This window comes from Corvus moneduloides, chromosome 8 (genome assembly GCF_009650955.1).
Source record: "Corvus moneduloides isolate bCorMon1 chromosome 8, bCorMon1.pri, whole genome shotgun sequence".
Taxonomy (NCBI): Eukaryota; Metazoa; Chordata; class Aves; order Passeriformes; family Corvidae; genus Corvus; species Corvus moneduloides.
This window is the reverse complement of record NC_045483.1, coordinates 5,360,632-5,387,804: the sequence shown is the minus strand read 5'-3', so window position 1 is coordinate 5,387,804 and position 27,173 is coordinate 5,360,632. Positions and strand designations below refer to the sequence as shown.

The following is a 27,173-nucleotide window of genomic DNA, read 5'->3' as shown; positions in this document are numbered from 1 at the left end:
GTCTGAGCTTAATGAAAATTTGGCAGGAGCCTTTTGTGTTATTCAGAACAAGAGTAATTAAAATGTAGAAGTGGCTCCATCACAGGCTCCTGCAGGCTCTCTCCACACAGCAGCCTCCCTGGATTACTCCCAGCATTTCACTCTTTAAGCCACCCTTGGTAAATGAGTTCTGCAAGTCCCATGATGGGCAGCACATCCTCTGAGGACCAGCTCAAACTGTCCAGCAGGAATCAGGGATGGAGAGACCATTCTTAATGCTTCAATGATGTTATTCAAACCCTTTAACCAACCCTGCACTCCTGCTAAGGCAGAAAGTAAAGATACATTTTATATGAGCATGTGCATATCACCCATTGGTCCAGTCACTGTGGGTTTTTTTAAGCTGCACCAGAATAAAGCTCATCCAAGAAATTTGAGAAGTCATGGTCTGCTCTAAGCATAAGGAAAATGTATTTCATACCTGAGCTGGTTATGGGTAAGATCAAATCACTGCTTGATACCACACTGATCACAATGCTGCTGCTGCTCTGAGTGTGATGTGCCTCAGCTCACAGAACAGCACGGAGAATGAAGTCAGCACCTCCTCCAGCTGCAGCTGCTGGCCAGCTGAGAACTCTGATCCTCACAATTCAGCCATGCAGGAATTAGAGCACAAATGTATTCCAGAGCAGAGCCTACCACTGCTGTATATGAAGGACTCTGGCTTAAATTATCTTCTTATTAAAGGAAATAAGTTTACACAACCTCAGTATTAAAGTTTAATATCAAACAATTTGCTCAATGTTACCAATTTTCAATTACAAAACAGGGTCCAAAAAAATTCCATAAAATATGTTTAGGTGGCTGAACAGAGTTAAGTGTGTTCAGACTGCAAGGGTAAATATCCATAACTTTTTGGTATAAATTATCTACAAAAACTGGTATAAACAATATTCCAATCTTAGTATGGTTTCCACCTAGGATTAGAGAAATTTTCAGGGTGACATCTAGCAGGTGTTAAAGCTCATTGCCATTGACACATTTCTGCTGCTGCAGCCTGGCCTTCCGCAGAGCCTCGAGTTGCTTTGCTCTCAGCCACCTCTCCCTTGACAGCGTCGTCTGCCCCGCACTGAGCGACAGGAACCTGGGGGAGCACAAAGAGCCAGTCAGGAACAGCTGCTGCAGCTGCTGATAAACCAGTACAGCTCAAACCCAGCTGACTTTCAGGATCGCAGGAATTAGAAAGCATGGGATGAAAGTAGGGAGGGAATACTTTGCCTAAGAGGAACAGAATCGCCTCTGCCTGTATCTGGCTAGTCTGGCACAACTCAATTCAGCTGCAGACCAAGCCCTGGCTCAATTTGCAGCTTGCAGGGAAGCCTGGAGTGGTGACAAGGGCACTACACCCACCTGGCCACGAGCAGCATTTTGTGCAGGTCATCGGCCGTGACGCTCTCGGGGTCATTCTTGCGCATTTCCACAAAGTCTTCTTCTACTGCCTGGAACAACACAGCGTGGAATTACGGAGAAGAACAGATCTCCACTCCAAGATGGGCTTTTGAGGAGCTGCAACTACCTTTAGACTACAGGAGAACATTTCAATTCATTGCTGTCCAGAAGTGAGCCTGAGCAAAACCAGCTTACCTTCTCGTCTTTGAGAAGGACTAAGCTTGCAACCTGAGTGTTAGAAATCAGGCTACATGCACTGTTCCTTATCTGTAATAAATTCAGTATATACTTTACAAATCATTGAAAGAACATTCCCATGTGAAAATGCTTCTGGTTTGGTTTTATAAAACTTAACGGAGAATCACTGACAGGGAAAGTACAGTAACTGTCTACTAAGGTGCTTTCTATCCAAATACACAGTTGAAAACTTATTAGTGAAGTGCCATACCTTGGTCACCTCATCAGATATACTGTAGTCCAGGAGCCTCAATAAGCTCAGGTAAATTCGGAATTTGTTCAGCACAGAGGGCAGCACTGCAGTGAGGAGGCTGCTCATGTACTCTTCCATGTTTGGGGGAATAATCTGTGGTTGTAAGTGGACTTGGCAATCTGACTGAAAGAGAAAATTACATTTCATCTTTTTCCACATCCCACAGTTTTCTGTTCCAAGACTAATCTACTCTCAGAACCAGCAGAAGTCACTATTTCCCCAAATGAGGGTAAGACAATTCTTTAAACATTCCACGGCTCCCATTTTGAACAGCTCCTGATTCAAGCAGGAGAGCAAAGGCTCAGCAGACAAAGCTGGAATGTCAGAGAGCAGACCTTTGCAAGCTCAGGCTACTGCAGGGGCAATGCCACATCTGTGGGCAGCACCTCAGAACCTGCCATGCCAGAGGGAGGCTTTGAGAATGGCACTTCTCTGCAGCTTTAGCCATCCCCGGGACCTTCACCACCTCACCATCCCTGTTCAGAAAGGAGGAGGGAAGCTCCATCTCCATGTTTTCCCATGAAGAGGTTTTCTGGCCTGGCTGCAGCCATGAGGGAGAAGGCAGCAGCTCCTGCCAGTGTCACACCCTCCCTGGTCACAAGACACGTTTCCTGTCCCCACTTGTCCCTGGCAGGGCCTGCTCTGAGCAGCAGCTGCCAGATGCAGTTCCCCAGGAAGCCCTGCCCATACCGGCAGGAGGGAGCGGCCCTCGGAAGTGATCAGAACATTAATGTTGCATGGGAATTCCATCCGGTGGTAATTGAAGTCATAATCCACCTTCTGCCAAGTGATCAGGTTACCCAGTGCTGTCACATTATGGACACCTGCAAGAGCAAGAACAAATTCCCTGACCACTGCACCTAAACAAAAGTCAGCCCTGATTTTTGTCTCCCATCTGTCTTTAAGCAGCCAGAAGGATTCTTGCAAACATCCTGTTCCTTCTTGTGTTTGAGGTGTCTTCCAGATAGAGACAACCACTTCTTAATGTGAATCAAAAATAAGAATTCTTGATTTCAGGCCTAAACTTTGTCTGGCTTAGTACATGTGTTTATAGCTCATGTTTTCATTGGCCCTACAAAGCCAGCTATCTATTTACAGAGGAAAAACTAAAACAGAAATCTCTCCTCAAAAGTAGAAAAAAACCCTATCAATTTAATTTTGCCAAATTTTTTTTATAGTACTCACTTGCCTTACCTGGAATTAAGTTATTTAAAATATAACATGCTAAAATTGACAAATTAACTGGTTGACCCTTGGAATTTTCTCTTTGAAATACCAACATGTACCTGACAAATTCAATTTCTCTTCAGCAGTTACTGCATCAAATGACAAAACTACTGTTATGGCTTTGCCTTTAAATAATTAGTAATAATTCAGTATATTGTAAATAAAGGCAAAGTTAGCAAAATAAAGGCAAATTTGATACTAGGGGTTGACTTCTGGGACATTTTTCCATTTGAAATTTCTAAGCTGTTAATTCCAAGAGTTCCAAACCAATTACTACATCTGAAGACACTCTTCTCTAGGATTAAATTTTGTTCCCAATGTTGCTATAAGAAATCAAAAATTTTTACTTCTTTGCTCTAAATTCAGTAGAGAACAATATCAAACCAGCAAAAATGAAATAAAATTACCAAGCCTTTTTATCTGCAACTTTTAATACCTAAAGTATTATTTTCCACTAAATGCTGAGGTTTTTTAGACATTACAGACAAACATTTTAGAAAACCTATAAAGCAGCATAGCAAGAGTTCTCTCTAAATGGGAATTTATCATATTCTGAATTTTTTTTTTTGAAACAGTGCAAAGCTTGTTACTAGTTTTACTATTTTCTTTAGTATAATTCTGTAGCTTTACTAAAGCTGAATAATAAAAAAATTACTGAAAACGGAATAATTTCAATTAGCAGCTTTTAAGAGCAGTAATTAAAAAAACTAAAGCAGCTTTCTCAAGACAGCATTTTTATTTTAAAATAAAGTTACTTGCAGTTATTTCCTGTTGTTCTTTCACAGAATCTCCTGAGTTGGAAGGGACCCACCAGGACCATTGGTGTCCACCTCCTGGCCTTGCACAGGACAGCCCCAGGAGTCACCACAGACACCTGTACTGTGCATGCTCCAGTTTTTAATATGCAACTCACCTCTTTTATGTGAGTTTTAATTATATTAATTTCTAAAGCCCCGCTGAAAGCATGCTACACAGTGCTACACCAGCTTGTAAGAGAGAATCCCCACTCTTTTACACGGTAATAGCAATCTTCTCCAGTTTTTAGCTGTGTTCTCAGGGTGCTTTCCAGATATACAGTAAAAGTATAGAGCATATTGCATCAGCATATGCTTTGCCCACTTCATGCACTATCACAGGAAACTGAAAGGCCACTCTAATGAATCAGAGTTATTTTAGTAATAAAGAATTCTCCAATTTATCTTAAGTTGGCTGAGAAGGCTGCAGGAAGCTGCATTAAAGCAATGAAATAGGATGTAGAAACCACAAACAGTTTTGCAATAGACCCTTATCACCAGGACAGATCACAGTTATCACAATTATCTTAAAACACATCAGCTTTTAACCTCCCAAATGAGATTTTAAACAGCAAAACCTGTGTACCTGCTGTGTCCAGCTGTCCTTGCTCGAGCTGGGTCTCATCTATGACCAGGGAGGTGTTGCTGGCCAGCTGCAGCAGCCCACTGACCAGGCGATTGGCCGTGTAGTCCTTGTGAGGGATGAAGCGCGAGTGGTTCATGCTCTCGATGCTCATCCGGAGGTGGTAGGACTGCAACGAGACAACAAACCATCAGCACCTCTCCTGTCCTCCAGCTTCCCTAGGGAATGCTGCTTCCTTCAGCTAGAGCTGGGCTGGGAACCTGCACAGTAAAACAAAATTTGTCAGCTCAACTCTTTATCCCAAATATCCAAATGCCGTATGCTTAAAAATTTCCCAAAGGAAAACATTGCTGTTAAGAACTCCTACCACCTCTCTTGCACATCTAGGATGAGCTCCATAACAAATTATTTATTGCAGCAGTACTGTTAGTGTGACCCCAAAATGAATTACCATGAATTTTCTGCAGAGCACTACCCACAAATTTGGGAATAAACCATAATGATAGCATAATTAAATGACCCAAATGTCTAAACACATCAATCCAAAAGACAAAATAAAGCAGGCAGCAGCTGTCTGTCAGTTCAATACCTCTGAGGAGAGGATTTCATTCCATATTCATCCTAGATGATGAGGTACAGAGACTACAACACACAGGCCAACCACATCTCTGTCGTTGTCTGCTCTCTAAATGGGTAGCAGGACAGCGTTTAATCAACCTGCCCTGACCTAAAGCACTGTTTGCCTGGCTGAATCAATGAGAACACGTCCCCCCAGAGCCCTGCCCAGGGCAATGCTTACTGCTGGCACCAGCTGCTGGATGAGGCGGTACAGGTGCTCTGTGAAGGCGCTGTTCCGGGGACATCCGCTCAGGTTGACAGTGAATTTTCCCAGAGGAAGCACATCCCGTCTGGCATAACTGCAATGTCAAAAATGACACAGGTTAGGCAAACAGCTGGCTAACACTGAATACAGGTGTCATTCAGCTTGAGCACTGTGTGGTGTCTCTGACAGCCAGCAGGATTTCACAACTAACACACCAAAATCAGCCAACTCCTCTTCCTTCCTTCTGCAGTGCCCAAGGAGCTGAGCCAGGCTGAACCTGCTCCTCAAGGCTTTGCAGCACCACACAAAAGCACTAATTTACAGCACTTGGGATCCTGCAGTGGCCTTTCAGACATTCTGCTCTCCTTGTACTCTGCTGTTACTCAGTGAACACACTTCATTCTTTTCCTTACTCGTGTCCAATCTCAATTTCCCTGCTTACCACACTTGTTCATCTCCTTTACCTGCCCTCAGCTTTCCTCTCCCTCTTCTCACTGTGTATCTTCTCCCCATTCTTGACAACTCTCAACCTTTCTGTGATACCAGCTAAGAAAGAAAATACATTCTAGTCTAAGTGTTGGAACATTCACAGTCCCACTAAAAAGAATGAAAACAGAACTCATTTTGATTTTGAAGACTAAAATGACTAACACTAAATTTGGGACTGACAACTACACTGAAGTTTCACACCTGAGATTTCAATGAGTCAAACGATGCTGCTCTTTCACCCAGAGACAGTTTAAATCAACATAAGAGTCAATTTCTATCCCTAAACAGGTCACTTGAGCTTACCCTTAAACATGTTTACATATAATTAAAAAAATTCCCAGAATGTACCTTTCAGTACCTAAGCAATAATTGCTGCAGTCAGGAAATTATGTCTTTGGGAAGTCAGTGGCATGTCCAACTCATTAGAAGAAGCCAGAGGCAGGAAGATGTTTTCATACCTCTGTTTAAAAGTGTCTTGGAGATTTTGTCAGCTCTCAAAGCAGTACTGAAAAGATACACTGCCATAAAGCTGGTCTTTTATCAAATTTTACTGTTATTTCAGACAGTGAAATCTGCCTCTGTGTGTATTGTGAGAGGGCAACTCCAGCTGGAGAAAGTACTACTGAACCACGTATTATTTAAGCTATTTCTGCCATTTATTTGCAGACTGGTAAAGAACCCTGTAGAAGGAGATTTCTTTTAAATGATAAATACATAACTTCTTAGCACACATCTAAATACTTACACTGTAGAGATGAGATGCAATATCAGGTATTCAGCAGCCAAACTGTCTCCCAGGAGGGCATGGGTGAGGAACCCCAGCAACTCTGCTCTCACTGGTGACAGCTCAGACATGAAATTAGAAACAACTGGCAAAAGAGCAGAAGACAAATGTCAGAAAATGTTCTGTTTCTCACCCTCTTCCCTCTATAAAAATCTGACTTTCAATCACAGTTTGATGAAAAAAAATGTTTATTCCAAAGGAGTCTAGGAAAAATAAACAAACATTCAGTTTTTCCAGCTGGCTTTGGATAACCTGAATCACTCAACATTTCCTTGAAAATGCTTTTTTCAAAAAATCAGATATTGTATAATGCATTTGCAGCAGGCTATAAAGTTTAGAGCCGAATTTCTAAAATCCATAGCTGATCCATTTTATATTAAAGGCAGAAAAAACCTCCTACATATAGCTCAGAACAAGCAATACAAGGCACTCAAGGAAGAAAGTTATAAATATCAGAGGTCTGCAAGCAATAATTCAATGAAAAGAAGGAGTCAAACAAGGAATAGCACAATTGCTTAAAAGCAGAATTGCCTTACTTTGTGCACAGTATTATGAGTCTGTATATTATCAGTATGTTTCTTACTTCCAGTATCACACTAAGTTGGAAATCTAATTTTCCAGCAATTCACAACTCCATTTGAAAACAAATCAAATCTTACAGCTGAACAGCTTGGTAAAATCCACGGGCATGGTGAATGCAAAACCAAGTTCCAGATAAATCACATTTATTTCAGCCAAATAAAAAAGCAAACATCACATAAACACAAACACTTGCATCCTGTGCAGCATTGCATGGTTCTTCCATTTAACAAGATTTAAATTTGAACCCTGCTGTTGAGGCATTTGCCTGTGAGCAAAGCAGTATTTGTTCAGATGTCATGGAAAGTGCCCAGAGTTCAGACACTCACAGGTTTTACTCTCCTCTTCGTTAAGGCAGGCAGGCAGCAAGGGGTTAATGTGTTGCAACTTCTGTGCCAAAATCACATGGATCCTGGGCACTAACGAGGCTGGAGGGCTGTGCACCCTCTGCTCCTCTGCCGTGTCCATGCACTCCATAGGATCAAGGGTTGAGCTGTCCCTAGGGAGAGGGCACAGCACAGCTGGACTTAGAAACATTCCACAGGAATTTCTCTCCCTCTAACCCAGAGCAGCTGGAACCAGGCCAAGAAGAGACGAACAAACAACATCCACTCCCAGCTCCTGGTGACTCCTCCCACATTCAAACTACCTTCTTTAGGATCTTTATAAACACCATAAATACTGAATCACAATTATATAATGACATATCAACACCAAAGCAGGCTTGACCCAAAATATCTGGATTCTATTATTTTCAGAAAATAATTAAGTCATACTTTGCTGAAGAAAAAAACCCAACAAAAAACCATAAAACCAAACTCTCAAAACCAAACCACATTTATTATTTGCTGCACCATTTAATAGGCTGTAGCTTCAAGTAAAACGTTACACACTGTTCTGTCCAGCCTGTACTGAATGAAGTCTAAAAAGCAGCTTTTAAAGAAATAAGGTCATGATTTATTCCATTTGTCTCCGTATGCACATATCCCACCAGATTCTGGAGCCTGACAAGATCTTCTAGACAGTCACATCACTGCTCTATAACCGGCTGAGTAAAAATCTATAAATAAATAAACTCTAATGTACGTCTGCTGGAACCTGGAGGTATTACCTCTTAATTTAAGAGTTCAGATACACAAGCTTTGCATGCCCCGAAGATGTCTTACAAAATTTCTTCCAGGTGGTTTTCGTTTTTCATTTTCAGAAAGTAAAATCCCTAAAGCAACTCTATCAGATGATAGTAAAGTTTAGCACCTATTTCATCTTCTTGTACTGGTTGTAAAAGCTGTCAGGCTTTATAGCTTCAAATCCAGTTCAGCAGTTCACCCACACACTATCCACTATTTCCATTAAAAGAGATTTCTTTTGTTTGCATTCAAAATGTTGCTAAATGCCACCATTTTGTCTTCTTGTTACAGAATGACACAGGAAAAAACCCACAAGCACCTGTGACAGAGCAACTGAGCTGCCAGTCTGGGATTAGCTGTCACACAGATGATAACAAAAAGCAGCTGACCAGGCTGAGTTAATTTTTAAGAAGTTGGCACTCTAAAGGATTCATATTGCACTCTGGATATTGTATGTGCCAGACAGATAAACAAACTCACCAACAGAAATGATTCAGAGTGCAGTGGCTCAAGATAACAGCAGTATTTATGTTAGATTTTGGTCAAGAGTTTTATTTTGAAAATTGATTTCTCATTTGTATTTTGTCAGGCAAGGAATTGCAGAACAGGAGGTGAAACAGGAAGTTTCTATCAGTGGTACAACATGATAAGATATCTTAATTAATGAAAAATCAACCCATTTTTTACTCATTTTGGTCTCTATCACTCTCCATGCAGACATGCAAACTTTTTTTTTAATATTATTCAGAAATGTTTACATTTCTGGTAACAACTTCCATGGACTTAGAAATTGGTTCAAAAGGACATTTTATAATTTTAAAGCTTCTTTGAAAGCTTTGTTCACTATTCACTCATTCCCTGAAAGTTTAGTAGGCATGAAAGAGTACAAAACATTTAGCTACAGAAGCATTTTTTGCTTTACAGACTGTACAACAACCTAAAAAAAGATGCACTGGGTATCCAAGGATATGGATGAACCAGAGCACGTTGGACTTCAGTTTACAGGATGCTGGATATAACACTTTGCTCATCAAGCTATTTTTAAGCAACAGAATTCACTTCTTAAGCATAATTACCATGTATTTACACATTTCCTTGTCTGCATTAAGGGCAGCCTGCTCATTGCATAAAAACCTGCATTTCAGGGCAGCCTTACCTCTCTTCACTGCTCACTATGCTCAGCACTGGGTCCACAGACAGAACACCAAACACCTCCAGCACATCATTGACTTTGAAGCTCTCCCAGCTCTCATAGACCTGCCCCCAACAGAAAATAAAATGCAGAGGCAGATGGGCTAGATGCAGGACAGCAGAAAAACACAAAGGAAACTCAGGAGACTCAGCTGTGGACTGAGAACAGCCTGAGTGAAGAGGTCTTCCCCAGCCCTCAGTGTCAGCAAGCTTACACTGGAAAAGGGAGTTTCTATGATTCCACACTTTTTCTATTGGCATTCTTTGCCACACAAGTGTGAACAACTGTATTCTACTCTGATTCATCAAGATTTGCTGAATAAGAGAGAACAGCACAGCAACAGCAGAGGAATTTTGCGTTAAAGTTTTATAGTAATATAGCATAGTAGTAAATCAAGGACTACTTCAAATTCAATATACAAACATATAGTTTATTGGTTTTTCACAGCCATTTGTCAATTAGAGGAGATATCCTAAAAGCAAAATCCTAAAAGCAGGGCTCAATACCAGCTACATCCTCAAGCATCTAATACCGCAATCTTTTTTTTAAACTAAGTATGGTGAGAAGGTGCAAGCTCTAATAAATGCTGCTGGAGGATTTCAGCAACTCAAATGCAGCACTCAAGAAGAAAAACACTGAGTTAGTGAAGAGAAAGAATGTTATTATCTCTAGAAACAAAATTCTGGACCTGGGAGACAATTTCTGTGCCTACAAATCTCTTCAGCAAGGCTGATTCTGTCTGCCTAGCTGAGAGCACAGCCCTGCTCATCACCTCTCCTTTCTCTTACCTTTACAAGACACGCTGGTCCCTTCTCTCCTGGCAAGGGAAAATTTAGGTCAAGTGGAGGGGAGCAGTTGGGAGAAATGACATGATGACCTGCAGAAGCTTCTGTTTCTAATCTCTTTGGCTCCACACACCCATGGATATCACTTCCACTGCCTGAAAAATACACCATTTGCAGGCTTTTTAAACAGAAATGCAGAACTGAACAACACAGAGTTAAACTAATTTAATAAGGCATCTGACACAAAAATATTTAATCATGCAATATACTCGACAGAACATATTCTTAATATGAGAAGTCCCACAAATACATATTTTATGTAATCAAGTATGAGAGAGAGTACTGGCAAAGATCTATGTGTCTTGGAAACGCAAACATGGCCAGAAATCTGATTTTCAAAACGCAGTGTTTAAACCAGGGAAATGATTTTTTTTCTGGAGTCCATAGGACTGCAAAGGTGATATTTTTTTGCACTTCATGTTTAAAAAACCAGTTCTTAAAGGTGAGAATATGCATAAAACACAGTTTATATTAAAAATCTCTGTAGATTGTCAGCAAGTCATACAACACACATGTAACACTGTGGGCTCTCCCAGACTCCTTCAAATCAAATCACCGACATCAGCAAAGCCCCCAAATTACAAAGGCTGCAACAACACTAAAAATTCAAACAGCTGCAAATATTTCAATTTTTAGCAATGGATTTTTGACAAATTCTGGAATGATATCATAACAACTATTCATCAATAGCAACTATTACCCATATGTTGCTCCTTCTGCTTGGAGGGATGCAGATCCATGTCCTCATCCTCCTCATAGCTCCTCTTGTGGCGACTGGGTGTGTAGGAGGTTGAAGGGCTCACTCGGGCTTGGCTGGCACTGATGTATGCGTGGAATTGCAGGTTAAGGAAGCACAGACTGAGCAGGGAAACCTCAACCACACTAAGGTTGTTTTTTTTTGTTTGTTTTTTACAAAATCCTAATCTTAACATGCTCAGCTACAGCTGTTTTATAGGAGACTCTCACTGTGTAACAGAGTCCTACTGTAGAAGATGCCAGTGGCTCCACTGAAGTTTCCTTTTTCTAAGCATTTGCAAATGGAAATTAACAGAAATTTTCAAGACTCTCCCAAGCAAAAATGTCTAGTAAATCAACACAAAGGCTCCTAAATTCATTTGCATCCTCTTAGTGCATATTACATACCATCACTTTTCCTTTTTTCTCTTTCTACACCTACCACCTCTCCTGATTCTCTAAGAAAAAAAAACAAAAAAGGAAACTGCAAATAAACTTATCTCCTTATATCTAATTAATTAGTTGGTGACCTCTGATTGTATAACAAAGCACCAGCTCAGTCAAAAAAGATATTTCTTTCACCCATGCTGATTCACCAGGCACTGGAACACAGTAGAAAGTCTGTCTCTCCGAGGTGACTGTTTGTGAGGAGTTCAGATCAATTTCCTGCTGAGGCTGGAATCCAAAGAGAAATTTTGTTAAAAACCTGATTACACTTTGTTTTCTTTTTTTAAACTAATCCCACAGATTCAGTTACACAGGCAGAAGTTACAATCAACATACAAGACTACATAATTCAGGAAAAAGTGACGATGTAACGCTTTGATTCAAATTGCACTGCACTACCAAAAGTAATTGTTTTCCATAGCACACAGTTTCAAGGTCATGGGCACTCCCCCCTCCACTCAACCAAAACAAATTTTAAATACAACACAAACAGCTGGAAGCCTGCTGAAATTAGAATGCCACTGAGCAGTTATGAATACTCTGCTTTCCAAACCGAAGATTAATTCTGCATTTAGAGCAGTATCTTCAGGAATCCATTGGCAAGTACCAAAGAAGCTCTGTCACATTTGGAAAACTGCAACACTCCATCTAATATTTTATCTCAAAGTTCATATAGTTTATGTAACTTACCCCACATTCTGCCACATCTCTGTATTTACCAAAATGCAAAACCTGTCAAGAAGGAAAAGGCAATGCAATCACTCTGTTTCTGACAGCATCCTGAACATGAATCACACCAAAATCACTGCAGTCCAAAGTCCCTCACAGACATGCTGCCAAAGCTTTCATCATTTTAGCATTTTCTATTCCTCAACAGAAATGTTACATGTGATGTTTTACGGACGCCATTGGAGCTGAACAGTCACTATCAGTGTCCAGACTCCATAGGTTTAACTCACAAACTAGAGAAATACAAGAATGAGTAAAATGACTAACATTTGCTAAAATAGTAAATCAGTATTTCACTTACACGTGCATTTGTGTTTGGGTCAACTGTTTCATAAACTCCCATGTAGAACTCAGGATCAAACATATCTTGAACCATGCAGCGAAATTTCACTAAGCTGTTGGGTTTTAGGTAATGTACAGGAACATCATTCAGTGATGGAACCTGTAAATAAAGAGATTGTTTTATACAACCGGTGCATATTGAGCAGTGCTCTGAAGTAAGCCAAAACCAGCACAAAAACTTAATCTCTGATCATCCAGTAGATCCTCCTCCTCAAACCCCTGTATACATAGCACACTTACTATTTCCTGGGTGCATCTCCCATCCTAATCTAAGCAGTAACAAAGTGTATCTATCCCAAACACTTTCTGCAATGGCTGTTGCAGATAATAGTTACAATTATCAGGCACTTAACAGTTTCAAATTCTTCCAGTCCCAAAGCCACCAGTCCCAATACTGGACTATGAAAGAAGTGGTTATAGGTCACTGGAACTGTATGAAAACTGTACAACATTTGAAACCAACTTTTAAACTTGGAATTATTGCAGCTGCATGATTAAGCAGAGTTTATTACTTATCTTATTTCTACTTAACCGCACTTCCACCATGTGCTGTGTACCAGCAGTACTAGAACAATTTGCATGCACAATTTCTTATAACAAAAGGTCCTGGAAAACCTGTATGTTAATTTCCAAGTCACAATGGGGAAGTCTTTTTCACGCAGTTTTACGTGACAATGGGAAAACAGAAAGAAAAAAATCAATGCCTAAGCATGTGGTATAACTTCAAAGAATGAGACTTGTAATACAAATAGAGTTTTCTAAATTTGAAGATAAAATCTTTGTTGAAAAAGCCCACCTCCAACATCAAAATGCAGCAAAAATCCTAAGCGGCCCTACAGGAAGTTGCACTTTAACAAAAGTATATCGCCCCATGGTTTTTTCGAGTAAGAAAATGTGATTTCAATTCCTACTAATGTTGTAAATTTTAGTCAATTTTGCCATTTATCCTTTGATTTAAGCTACGATTTAAATACTAAGTACAGAATACTTTCACTGACAGAGAAAGAAAACAAATATTTTTCACCTGTTTTTAGTCACAAGTAGAACAGATTTGATATGGATGTTTCTAATCCCCTTAGCTGTGTTCCATGATGTCATTTCTGCTACAGCCTTTTAGAAAAGTACCAACTTTTGAACTCAAATGTGCACATTTTATTTTTAAAACCTAAAGCACAGCTTCTCTGCTAAATGGCACAAACCATGCCTGACCTGGCCCAATACAGCACAGTTTTAGAAGGAAAAGCATTTTTTCCTTAAAACCTGAAGGCCCAGGCAGCTATTTATTCAACCCACACAAGAGTTTGAAGCATCATGATAAAAGCTCCTGAGAGAAGAGGTTTATAACCAGCAACTAAGAAGCTCGTGGCACACACTGAGGACTCGCACTTCCCCAAAAATGACAATATTTGTCATCTCCTGCCATCTACTGACTGTGCTGCAGAGTGGCAGCACCCAGCAGCGATGGCCTGGGGGACGGAGGGTGCTGAAGGCAAGGGGATGGATGGACGGACTATTCCAGCTGGGATTTCACATCCGGGCTGTGCACCCAGGCTAAAGCAGCCGAGGTGTAAATTCCATGTCCTAAAGCCTGGGCCTGAAATTCGGCTGCACACTTACCACGGAAAGGCAGAACTTACCAAAAGCAAGCCACCGCAATAAAATGTAAAAAACAATGACGCTTAAGAAAAAGTGTAACTCGAGAAGAATAAAATACTCTTACCCAGTTAGTAGCATTATTTTCTTTTAATTTCTCCTTGAAGTATTCGGTTACCTTCTTCTCCCAATCAGAGTTTGGAACATTTTGGGCTACAAAACCAACATATTTATGTGCCTATTACCACCACATAAGACACTCTTATCCAGCATTCTCCCAGAATATCAAAAACCCCCAACTTTCACTTCTATCTTAGGGAAGTAAGTGCACCTTAGACTAACTTACTCCCCTTGCAATACATTGACTTCCCCTTTCAAACCCTTTCAGGCCAACCAAGAAGCACAGAGCCATTCTTGGAAGCGAGGGAAAGCTCCACAACAGCCCAGCAGGAAAGCGCAGGAGTCGAGGCGCTGCTTTCCACGCTGTGTCGGCTGCGGAAATTTCTATTTCAGCACTCCTTAAGTTTAAATCAAGCCCAGCACGGAAACAGCCGCGGCTGATGGCACCGGTAACGTTAGCACCGACCGGCAGCATGGCAAAGAGCACGCGTTGCTGCCAGAACCCAGAAATACACGAGATACAAGAAACATATGCTATATACAATATATATAAGATACGCGACAGAAATATAAGCTATAGAGCCGGCCTCGCCGCTCTCCCGCCACCACCCCGCGAGGGAAAGCGCCGTCCAGTTCCGGGCGCCGTCGGGGCGCTCCCGCTGCCGCCGAGGGGACGCGGGCCGCGCCTCACCGAAGATGCCCTGCACGATGCTGAGGGGGCTGTTGAGCCAGTCTCCCACGCACGGCATGGCGGGGTCGCGCCTCGCCGCGGGGCTGCCGGCACCCTGCGGCCGCCGACTCCCGCTCGCCAGCCCAGCGCGGGGACCGCCACCGCTTCCTCCTCCTCCTCTTCGCCCTCCTCCTCCTCTTCCTGTGGGAATGGCGGGCGGGCCCGCCTCCTGCCCCTCACGGCTGCGCGCGGCCGCCGCCGCCATCTTGAGTGAGGGCGGAAGGGGCCGGGGCAGGGACGTGGCCGGGGCGCGGCCATGGCGGCGGCGAAGCCCGGGGGAGGCACCGGCACCAACCTGCTCTTTTCGTCCTCCGCCACCGAGTTCAGCTTCAACGTGCCCTTCATCCCCGTCAGCCAAGCGCCGGCCGCGCCGCCCGGCCCCGCGCTCCTGCCCGCCGGTACGGAGAGGGGGAGACAGGGAGATAGGGAGGGAGGGTGCGCGGCTGGGAGCGCAGGGGCTGTGCGGGGTCCCGCCGGGTCCCTCCATCGCCCCCCCCGCCGGGAAGGGGCGGGGGGCCGGGGGACCCCCAGAGCCGAGCCGGGGCTGCCAGGGGTGGCTGCGGGCCTGAGGGGGCCCGGTACGTGTGGGCTCGACCCGGCTCTTAGGCTCTCCGGGTGTCCCTGGTGGTGCCTCAGGAGAGACACTGATCGGGATTACATATTCCGCTTTCTGGCACTTAATTTCTTCTGCTTTCCCCTACTTAATGCTTGTGTTTGTGGTTTTTAGCGCTGTGTCTAAGGACGGGCGCTGATCATCGCGTTTCCAGCTCACCGACGCGTCAGTGCTTCCATTCAGTGTGTACTTGCTTTTTTCGCGTTTTTTAAGCTTCTCTCTCATGTTATTTTCTGGTTTACCGGTTTGAAAATAGCACGTTAAGCAGCCACCTTAAATATCCTTTGCTAATTTAATCCTGGTTCTAATATCCTTTCCTCGTAAAGCTTTGATGGTATTCCTGACACATGCGTGTGGAACTTAAAATCTGATGCTTAGGCAGTTTCAGATAAAGGAATGGATTTTTCTAGGAAGTCAGAGATTAAAGCTTTAAACAGTAGAAATGCATCTAGAAATCAGATATGTCAAATTTTACTGCATTGTATATGTTGGGATTGGACAGATGACCTTTAAAGGTCCCTTTTAACCCAAAATATTCTGTGCTAAGTCTTCAAGACTTCATTTCAACACTGTTGTGTCTTAGCTAAAATAAGTATTATATAGCTGGAAATCAGTGCAGTACCTCTCTGTAGATTTAATAAAATGTTTGCTAAATATGGCTTTGGAATAGTTTTTTAGATCAACTACTTTTTTTGGGTAGGAGGGATAAAAGCGTCAGAATATTATTCCTACTTACTTGAGGTATCTAGGTAGTTGATACATTTACTAATTCCATTGTGTAATTCTTATAGCTTTTCTTCGATGCAATTATACATTAATTTTTCATTAAGAAAATGAAGTAATTTTTAAGTGCTGATCTGGCTAGTAGCTTTGCACAAATGACTGTTCTGGCAATTTCCTGAACATTTTTAGGCCAGCCAGGGATAAAATCGGATGGAATTTGATTAATGTGGTGAATCTTATACTCTCCATGTGACTTAAAATTTGATCGAGTGAGGATTCATGGTTCTGCTGCTGGAGTGAATTTCAGTGTCAGAGATTGTGCCACATTCCATGTCAGTCTAAGTAAGGCCCATGTCCTATTAAATGTTCTGTTTCCATGGTCAAGTGTTCTCACCATCTGTCCAGCCAGGTGTTGTTGGGATCTTGCTGAGTACAATAGGTTGTATTTGGAATCCTAGTATGAAACAGGAAAGAACAAGCTCTTGAGTTTGAATTTTAAATTGTGTAAAATGTAATAAGAAACAATCCTGGGATTTGTCAACTGACAGCCAACATTCGGGAGCTGTGTGCAGTCATTCATTTGTTTATCTGTCTCTAAGAGTAAGTATTTAGTGGTTTGAGCTCTGCAGTTGGACAATAAGAGACATTCTCCGGCTCAGGTGTGGGTGCTGTAACTAATGTATTTACTGTAGGAAGGGAGGAGTGTTCCCAGTGAGGATGTGGACTGATGTCACTTGTGGTTGTCTGGTGACAATCTGTGAATGACAAGGTTCTGCCTTGTTTAGAGAGGGATGTCCAGGAGGTTGACACAGTCACAGTTGAAGAAAGACTGTTTTGTGCATGGGAAGAACACATGTCAAAGCTGTACACTCATTTTTGTACATTTGTATAACATGCTTGTCTTTCCAATATAGTTTTTTGCAAAATTAGAAAAAGGATAAAAAGATAAAAGATGCAAGATAAAAAGTAATGTTTTGTGTTGGAAAACTGGATGTGCTGGAAAAATGTGTATGTATAGTTTTGGGGTTTTTTGACAGAACTTTTGTCAAGCCTGTTTTTCAGGGAAAGCTGCACTTAGGCTAAATGTCCAAAGCCTATTTGAAACTGGGGAAGAGCAGCTGTTTTGTGAACACTCATTAGCTAAAGGCCTTGGGAGCTCTTGAGCATATTGCTGCATGTTTATGGTGACCTGACACGGTGAGGTGAAGGGCCTGCTCTGCTGCCAATTGTTTGGGAAAGCTGAGAGTTGACTGTGGTTTGCAGTGTGCTTCTCTCTGTCCCACAGTGTTTGTGAAATATGAAAGGAAGGGGATTTTATTGTTTAGAAGTTGAGACCTTTTATTTAGTATAAATGGTTACTCTGCTTGCAGCTGGGAGATAATCCCCAGGCCTGACTTCAGAGTGGTTGCTGCTTCTAAGTGGTTTCAGCGTTCTCCACACAGTGGCTTGCACACACAGATTTTGGCTTTGTTCCTCAAAGGGGGATCAAGTACTGTAAATGAAAGTAAGAGGAATTGATAAATGCAGGTGATGCCTCAAATTGACGCTGTCTGCAAAGTCTAAATAAAATATGGTTAAAATAGTTCTTACTAATCTTGGCAGCTGAGTTTTTTATGATTAATTAATTAGAACAGCAGCTTCCTAGGGAGACTTCTCTGTGGATTCCCCTGTACTCCCTTGGTACTCCCTATTACAGTTGTGTTGGCTGTGGGTAAAGACATTTGTTGTTGGCTGCTTGTAGCTGCAGAGGCTTTTGGTCTCTCTCTGCCTGGGGACTGAGCAGCAGAGATACTCTGTGGTGTCTTCCCCACAGCCTGGGGTCATTTGATTGCCAGGCAGGTGAAACACTGCTGGTTTCTGCAGATGGCACTGACTCCTTGCAAGGTACTGTTCTCTCAGCAGGCAGGCAGTGCTGCTCAGGCCATCACAGCCTTAGGTGAGCTTACTGTGAGACCTATAATCATGACAAACCTCCTTTTTTCCCACTTGTTCCTAGATCACTGCAAAATAGAAAACTGTGATTGATCAGGACCTGTTTTATTTATTTTCTCAATGTGAAAGGGCGTTCATGGCCTTGCATCTTTAAAATCCTCTCCTGCAATTATGCAGAATGAGGACTGATTTTTTCTGCACCAGAGATGTGGCTTTTATGCAAGTCTAGAGTAGGATTTTTTAGAGAGAGCTGAACTAAGTCCTGCTCATTAAGTGGCTTGGGATCATGAGTTATGGCCACCTTGCAAGTCAAATGAGAAACCTTTAGAGGGCTCTGCTGAAGGAGCAGTAAAGAATGGATGGGTTACCCAGTAGGTTTGGCCTGTTTAGGAATGTTTTTAAGCTCTATCCTAAAAATTGGAGCATGAAGTCCTATGCTTAGTAGCTGTTTTCATGGTGAATGGATATGAACCAAGGCTGTTCTTGTATTTGAGGGATAAGTGAAGTTGGGAGGGATTTTAGTGCCTGCCAAATTGCCCTGGGAAGGTCCTGAGTCCAGTTATCTTATGGTTTCTTATTTAATATTTTTAATATTTGTTGCTTTTTCTGTGTACACTGGTGACTTTCACGGTCCATTTAAAATGTTCTTGAAGACTTGGTATCTTTTGTTTCATTTTATGATGTGCTGAATCAAGGATGTGTGAGCTTTGTAATCCTTTTGGCTTTCTGGGGGCCAGCAGTTTTGGCAATAGCTGATGATGTTATGGAACATTTTGACCCCATACAGTGGTTTGAAGCTCTCACAAGATCTCTGGCGATCCTTTTGTTTTTACAGATGATTCTGCAGATGCTGGGGAAGAGGACAGCTTCTTGGGTCAGACTTCTGCCAGCCCCAACCCGCCACAGACTTTCAGCTACTTCTCTCAAGTTCCCAGTAGCCGCGATCCCTTTGGAAGTATTGGGCAGCCACCCTTAACAACTGTTTCAACACCTGTCGGAACACCAGCCTTCTCCAGACCTCCCACTTCACTTCCACTCGTGTCTGGGTCACAGGATGGCCAAAATGCCTTTTCACCACATATTCCCAAATCCCAGTCTTACAGTGCACCGCCCACTTCCCAGGTGGGAATGGCGCCTTATCAGCCCCCTCAGCAGAGCTGTCCCCCGCCGGCCAGCACTGCCCTGCCCGCAGGGACCCCCCAGCAGGGCTATAACCCCTACAGGCACACCACCCTGAGCAGCAGGGCCAACCCCTACCTCACCCCGCCCCAGCTGCAGCAGAGCCACCCCCCTGCCACAGCTTCTCCTGTGCCACCTGTGCAGATGTACCAGACACCCCCGGGGCCACTGACCCAGGTATGTGACTCCTTCCAGCTACCACAGCAAAACAGTCACTTTCCTCTTTGAACTGAGTGTTTTATCTTCTGAAGATTTTTCTTCTCTGCAAAAAAAACCCAGAAAAAAATCTTGAACCATTTATAACAGCAAAGTCTTTTCACTAGAAATAGCTTGGAAATGTTGTTTCAGGAAAACTTCCTGATCTTTGAAGTGAGTGTACCCTGAGGCTGTGGGAGCCTCTGGGCATCAGAAACAAAGCCAGGTTGTGAAGTTCTGTTGCTCTTTTCTGTGGGTTTCTGAGTTTGCTGAGTTTCAGCCATGCTGCTGCATTTTTTGTGCCTCAGCTGTAAATCAGGTCATTCAGCTATTTGCAGGATATGGGCAAAAATGTTTTTTGAAGCTGGTTTTGTTGGTGAAGCCAGAACTTTTTGAAACTAATCACATAAAATTGTCAGCAAACTCTTTGAAACACATTGGTTGAGGATTTTGTGTGATATAAAGCATTAATCTCCATTCTTTTTTACCTGCACAAAATCATTATTAAAATAATGCTAACAGGTTAGTAAAACCTGGCATGTTTGCCTTGAAAACAGCAAAAAATTTTTTTTTATTTTTGCCTGAGCTACTGCTACATTTCTGTTATGAATAAAGAATGTAAAGATTATATAATGACAAACATAGCAAAGGCAGTAGAACCTAAACAGTCTGGAGTTTTAGATTATATAATTTCCGAATTTCTGTTTGTTGAATTTTACATGTTGTACAATATTTTTGTGCCTTTTTTTTTTTCTTTTAAATACATCATCAGCCAAGGCAGTTGCTACTGCTGACATCAATTGCTTTTAGTTGTACTGATTGGGATTTTTGTACAATTTGTATGAAATCAGCTTTATGTACACTGTAGACCCGTTCAAAATCAGTTACTTTTCTTGTGCCACTGATGCTACATTTCAGTTTGAAATCTGCCTGTTTTGATCACTTTGCAGGAAGAGAGCTACTTAAGTGGCCACTTGTTAAAACTGGGAGTCTTTATGCAAAAGCATAGTTATGTGTAAAAGAATAATGAGAAGAATGCATTTTTATTTCCATGTCAAATTTTGTGGCTGTAAGAAACAAGCTCAGCTCGAGTTTTGAAAATTTAAGAGAATTTGAAATCTCACTGATTTTAGGTGATCATGAAGCTAAACCATGGCAGATTTTAACATGTTTGTGGGAATGAAATTCACATTGTTTCTCAGTTTGAAAAGGTGTAAGTTTTCAAACACATGATAAGGTGGACAGTTTTTTTAAAATGGAAGGTAATGTTCTTGGGGAGGAAAAAATATTAGAACTAAAGGTTCAGAGTGTTCCCTGTAGCAAAGTTTAGAAAAGTTCTGTAAAAACCATGTGAGATTGAGGTGCTGAGCCCATCTCTTCTCAGTTTCCACAGTCCCAGCCCCAGCTCCAGCCTGCCAGGCCTGCAGGGCCCCTGGTCCCAGCCCCTCCTGTGCTGCTGCAGAACCAATACGAGCCAGTTCAGCCGCACTGGTTCTACTGTAAGGAGGTGGAGGACAAGCAAATATGGATGCCATTCAGCATTCTGGATTCTGCAAAACTAGAGGAGGTCTATAATTCTGGTAAGCGAGCAGAAGGACTAAAGGAAAATATGGGGGTAATGCCACTTATGTGTACAGCAGTAATAAGTAAGGTTTTGAAGATGTATTTTGTGCCACTTAATTTGTTTCACTGACATCATCACTGCTTGATGCTGTCATTGTTGAGCTGTACCATCCCAAATAGGTATCAGATTTTCATATAGAACTCCTAGTTATTTGTGTCTTGGGTTGCCTTCTTGTTAAACTGCCAGTTCTGGAATAAGTATTCATATTTGGGAATTTTTCAAAGGTTTTTTGTTGTGTACAGAGCATATAGAAGCGTTTTAGAAGCATCACAATGTTACAAAGCTTCTCTGCCATTGTGTGGCTATCAGTCCTAATGGCCTAATATTGATCCCAGGAGTGGCCGGGGCTGGGCTGAGATAGGAGGGATGTGTGTTAGTGTGGTAACCACGTGTGGCTGTGTGTCCCAGTCCAGCCTGACCCTGAGAGCGTGGTGCTGTGCACGGACGGGGGCCGCTACGACGTCTTCCTGTACGAGCGCGTGAGGAAAGCCGTGTACTGGGACGAGGAGCCCTCGGAAGTGAGGCGCTGCCTGTGGTTCTACAAGGGAGACAAGGACAGCCGCTTCATCCCTTACACCGAGGATTTTAGTGACAAATTGGAGGTTAGTAAGTCACAAAGTGTTAGATCAGTGTATTACTCATCTTAGAAACAGTTCTTTCTGTTTCATTAAGATGATTAGCAGAGTGAACTTTCTGGCACATAAGCAAATCCTGGAAGGAGGAGTGTCTAGAAGGCCACATTGCTCCTGCATCAGTCCTGCACTGCTGTGACCTAAAATCTACTTGTGTAACTCTACATGTGACATTTTTATATGAACAAAGTTATGTACATTTTAACTGTAGCATTACAGATGATGCATGAGGCCACAAAATACTGAGAAGGTTGCCATGCTGATTTTGTGTAACTTGTTTACTGTTTCAGGCAGAATATAAAAGGGCAGTAACTACAAATCAATGGCATCGACGACTTGAATTTCCAAATGGGGAGACAATTGTTATGCATAATCCCAAGGTAATGATTTTGGCAATTGTGTCTCGCAGGATTCATTAGGGGTGAACGAGCGAATGGATGGAAGCAAAAATTGAATGCAGTCTTAACCTTGTATGAAACAGTACCAGTTGGTTGTTCTGAGTGTGTGTGCATTGAAGATGATCAAGTTTACAGAACACTGAACTTCAGTGTGCTGTCATGTGGTTCAAAGACAATGCTTTCTGAAACCTAAAGAGAATAAGGGTTTGCATAGTAAATATTTTGGCTAAGCGTAACTGGCAGCAAATGGTAAGCAATTTGAATTAATTTAACCTCAGTCTGTACCAGAAGAAAGAGAATTAAAAGTAAGAGCTTTCATGTGGAGAAGAGCATTAATCTAGCTAGAAGGTAAGTAGTCAGTTTATTTAAGCCCTGAGAAGGTTTCTGCTGTGACTTTTTAGGCCATAAGAAAGCATAGCAAGACAAGCTGTAGAAGTTATTCTAAATACTCTGTGAACAGTCTCATGTGATTAAAACATGGACTTCAGCCTTATTGACCAATGCTGTTAACTGTTCCCTTATCACAGGTGCAGTAATTAATACATAGAACTACTCAAGGGCCAGAAAGGATCATGGTTGTTATGCCATGGTGATTTTTTGCCTTTTCTTTTTGCCTGTTATACCTTTTTACAACTTCTGTATTCTTAGTGCTTTTTTGCCTGCATTCTTGGACTTGTTAAGCTAGGAGACTAAACATCTTAGAAGCTTTGTAGTTAGGGATCAGTGTGCCCCAGACCCCAAGGTCCTCTCCAGAACACATTCTGTAAACTAAGATAGAACCATCCAGGGGAAGGTTCCTTGGGGAGGGGGGCTCACTTGAGCCTCTCATTGGGGAATTTTTGATAGATATGCTAATTAGTAAGACCTCTAATGTTATACCAGATCTTTTGGGGAGGGATTGTGGTGTGCATGGAGGTGCATTCAACCTGGACATGTGCACCTAAGGATCCTTAAAATAAATACCAAGGTAAAATCCCTTTTCCCCTTCTAACCGTGTTTGATTCTTGATTTTAAGACCAGGAAAAGGCATCAGTTGCTCCTACTTTAAGTGTTTAATAATGCTGGTTGGGGAATTCTGTCCAGTAAAAACCTAGAGAAGGAACATTTAAACCACTTGGTGTCATAGATACGAATTCAGACTGTAATTCCTATAAACAGCTGTACTACTGAATTCCTCACTTTCTAGTGTTTTCAGACTGCTTCAAATACTGTTGTCTTTCCCTGAAAGATACTGCACATTTTTTTTTTCCAGTTTCTCCTTGTGATAGAGTTATTGTAAATAAGGTAGTATTCAATTTCCTTACATAAGCAGCAATCTGCTAAGGAAGAGTGGATACTGGAGAGTGGGAAAGAGGAGCTTGAATAATGCTTGGCTGAGTTAAAATGGTTCAGAATTACTGAGCAGGCCCAGCTTCTTCACCTAGTGGTTAGAGTCACCTGTTTGCTTTTCACACTAATGAGGATTTTGTGGAAGAAAACATTTGAGTTTCAGATGCAAGGTAAAGCAGTCAAAAAATGCATTAAACCATGCAGTGCTTTCAGACTAACATGAGTCTTGAGGGCTTACTGTGGTTAGAATTGGACACTATTTGTTGCAGGTCATAGTTCAGTTCCAGCCTTCTGCCACACCAGATGAATGGGGCACCACTCAGGATGGCCAGGCAAGGCCAAGGGTAGTGAAACGTGGAATTGATGATGACCATGATGAGATTCCTGATGGTAGGTGATGAGATTCCTGGTGTACTTGGGTCTGCACTGGGGGCAGTCATTTTGGGTCTGTACAAAAGCTGGCCAATACTGGGTGGAGTGGCTGTGTGCTCTTTGTGCCTGGAGTCTAAAGATTAAAGTTATTCCTTCATCTAAACTGCTTGAAAGAGGTTATCTGGTTTTAATCAATGGAGTCTTGTGGGCTCTGTTATATCCTGAACCATGTTGTGTAATAGGCTTTATAAAACAAGCATGTATTACACTTGCTTGACTCTAAACTTCACTCCTGCAGTACATATTGGTACTCTGAATGTTTTTTTTTTTTCTTTTTCCTTTTTTTCTACAGGAGAAATGTCCCAAATTGACCATCTGGTATTTATGGTTCATGGCATAGGTCCTGTATGTGACTTGAGGTTTAGAAGCATTGTTGAATGTGGTAAGTTTGGGCTCGTATAATGAGCATTTATATTCTTAACTGTTTAAATGTGATTCTCTCTAGCTTATATTCAGATAAGCACATCTTAATAACTTTTTTTTTAAAGAAAAATCTCTGATATTAAGAAGTTCAGTTTTTGCATGGTTATTTTCCAAAGGCCGAATCTGTGTTCTGTCAGACTTGAAGCTTTAGCTCAAGTAGTACTCAATACCAGACTTGCAGGGTGATTTGGGTTTTGGGATGTGTGGTGAGGGGTTTTTTTGGTTGGTTGGTTTTTTGCTTTTTCTTTTTGTTGTGTGAGTGGATGTGTTTGCTTTGTGTGGTTTGTGTGTGTGGTGTGGTTTTTTATTTGCTTTTTTTTTTTAAAATACATTCCAGTACGATTGAATAAATTAAAAAAGCCCTGTCTGGTTACGGAGTGAACAGGCAGTCATTGTGAGATAAATAGAAGCTTGCTAAAAAAATCCACTCTAACAGAAATGTGCACTTTCTTATTTTTAGAATAGTAATTCTTGAAAAGATTTTTCCAGTTTTCAGTTTCCATCATTTGTATTCTGATTATGTGTGAAATTATGGGGCAGGAGGGACTCTTCACGTATTACTTGAGTACTGCAGCTCTCAGTTTTTCATTATTCTTTTTCTTTACAGTTGATGATTTCAGGACTGTTTCTCTGAAGTTGTTGCAGACTCACTTTAAGAAATGTTTGGAGGAACGCAAAGTGAGCAGGGTGGAATTCCTTCCAGTTCACTGGCACAGTTCTCTGCATGGAGATGCAACAGGTGTAGACAGGTGAGGGTGTTGTTTAATGTTGAAAACCTCTTAAAAGCTGCATTTTAAGGGGTTCTGGAAAGTGGAGAAAAAGCAGTTCATATGCTCTGCAGGCTAGATGAGTAAATGTATGACTGAGTTTCAAAAGAGAATTGCTAATTTTTAAAAATTAGTATTTTGATGAGTAAAGCTGGAAAGACATGAGGAATATTTTCTCTTGTTTATTTTCATGCACACACCTGTTCAGTACTGCATTTGCATGAGAGCGGCCAGTGCATGATACCTGATGATGAGTGAGTGCGTAGAGATTGTGATCACAAGTATGAAGTAGTGAGCATGGAGATGTTTTGTCCAGTACCATGTGTGGACAATTCAGAGTGCAGAGTTCTCTATTCATTACCTTCCTGCAGTCTGATTGAGTTTGACCCTAGGAGTTACTTCTGAGGAAGACATGGAGCCCTCTGTCCAGTCCTAGAGGGGTACCCGAATTATGATTGGGCACTTGAGCTAAGGGGTTCTTTTTTGAAGCAAAGTATCTATATTTGGGTAGGAGTGTTACAGCATTTAAAATTCTGTTTTAAAATCCCTTCTCTGTGCCTACCTTGCTGTGACTTCACATTTCAAGCTGTTTTCCCTTGCTCAAAGTTGGGGAAGTAGAAATTGTGAGGGTGGAAACCTGTGCCACTTAAAGTGATGCTGATGCTCTCCAGACTGTTCGAGCTCAGTTGAATCTCACCGCTTTCCTCCAGTCTTGGTGTTTTATTTGCATTTGAGCACTGCATGAGGAGGGATCCTTATTCTGTTAATCAAACCAGGCAGTCTCAAGCCTATAGCCATTCCACTGCAGCTGTCTTGACTCCAGGCAGGCAGATGGTGATGCCAAGCTTTTTCTTCAAAAAGAGAGTATTACAATTCTATGATTCTAATTTTATATGTGAGTTCCTTTTTCTCTTCCACTTCAATCTGCTTACCAGACTTCTCTGGTACTTTCTGAGAGCAGTGTTGGAATAGCGAAGAGGTTATTTCAGGCATCCCTTCAGCCTGGAGAGTAAAAAAGGGAGCTGTATCTTTCTCAAATATTACAATCAGCAGGTAGCATTAATGTATGAATATGCAACAAGGCCAGAAGGCTGTATGGTTTTTTAAAATCTCTTTAGAGACCTTTTCTGTAGAATTTACATGGCATTAATTTCAAAAGCTAACAAAGTCCTCACGAGTGTTTCTTTAAAGCCTTTCGTGCTTCTAACGATTCTGTGTTACCAGGAACATAAAGAAAATCACTTTGCCGAGCATTGGTCGCCTGAGGCACTTCACCAACGAGACGCTGCTCGACATCCTGTTCTACAACAGCCCCACCTACTGCCAGACCATCGTGGATAAAGTGGGCATGGAAATGAACCGCCTGTATGCGCTTTTCATGAGCCGCAACCCCGACTTCAAAGGGGGAGTCTCCGTGGCTGGGCACAGCTTAGGTGATTGTCTGAGGAATGCTGCTTTTATCCCAAATCAGTTCCTTCTTGAGGGAATTGGAGCCTTCATTAAGCATAAGGCTCAAATTAGCTGTTAGGGCTTGGCTGTCTTTCAGAAAACAGCTGACTGAAAGACAAACACCTCTCAACAGCTGAGTTTCTCGGCTTTGAGAGAAAGTCAGTACTTCCCTTCATGAAAACTTAGTATCTAATCTGCATTTAAAGTCAACAGGTTATCTGGTGTCTTGTTAGGTGGGTGATTTCTGTGTCTCAGAACCCCACTTAGTAAGACCACAATCATTTTTTGGAAGATAGAATAAGTGTTAGACCAGCATATTGACATTGGTTTGGAATGGAACTTTTCCTTCAATACATCAAGCAGTCTCAGGTATTGAAGGAAAAATAATTTAGTCATGGCATCTACATAAAGCATGAACAG

The 27,173-nt window shown here is 41.9% G+C and overlaps 2 protein-coding genes across 2 annotated transcripts in view; one reads left to right on the top strand and one right to left on the bottom strand.

Moving 5' to 3' along the window:
• Positions 1–745: 745 nt before the first annotated feature.
• Positions 746–15,184, bottom strand: MCMBP (minichromosome maintenance complex binding protein). The gene is made up of 16 exons (XM_032116487.1): positions 15,019–15,184; positions 14,335–14,420; positions 12,574–12,714; positions 12,234–12,275; positions 11,670–11,771; positions 11,062–11,191; positions 10,305–10,456; positions 9,481–9,581; positions 7,527–7,696; positions 6,580–6,703; positions 5,322–5,439; positions 4,526–4,691; positions 2,609–2,742; positions 1,877–2,041; positions 1,390–1,478; positions 746–1,123 (listed from the first exon to the last, which is right to left on the bottom strand). The coding sequence occupies exons 1-16, from the start codon at positions 15,074–15,076 to the stop codon at positions 997–999; spliced, it is 1,905 nt and encodes a 634-aa protein (XP_031972378.1). The 5' UTR covers positions 15,077–15,184; the 3' UTR covers positions 746–996.
• An 82-nt stretch (positions 15,185–15,266) lies between these two features.
• The window catches only part of SEC23IP (SEC23 interacting protein), a 34,843-nt gene continuing 22,936 nt past the window's right edge, over positions 15,267–27,173 (top strand). Inside the window, exons 1-9 of the mRNA XM_032116486.1 lie at positions 15,267–15,455; positions 19,161–19,681; positions 21,084–21,279; positions 21,732–21,925; positions 22,246–22,335; positions 23,952–24,072; positions 24,407–24,496; positions 25,145–25,286; positions 26,529–26,737. Coding sequence (XP_031972377.1) covers positions 15,314–15,455; positions 19,161–19,681; positions 21,084–21,279; positions 21,732–21,925; positions 22,246–22,335; positions 23,952–24,072; positions 24,407–24,496; positions 25,145–25,286; positions 26,529–26,737 — 1,705 coding nt within the window. The 5' untranslated portion in view covers positions 15,267–15,313. The remainder of the gene's footprint in view (positions 15,456–19,160; positions 19,682–21,083; positions 21,280–21,731; positions 21,926–22,245; positions 22,336–23,951; positions 24,073–24,406; positions 24,497–25,144; positions 25,287–26,528; positions 26,738–27,173) is intronic.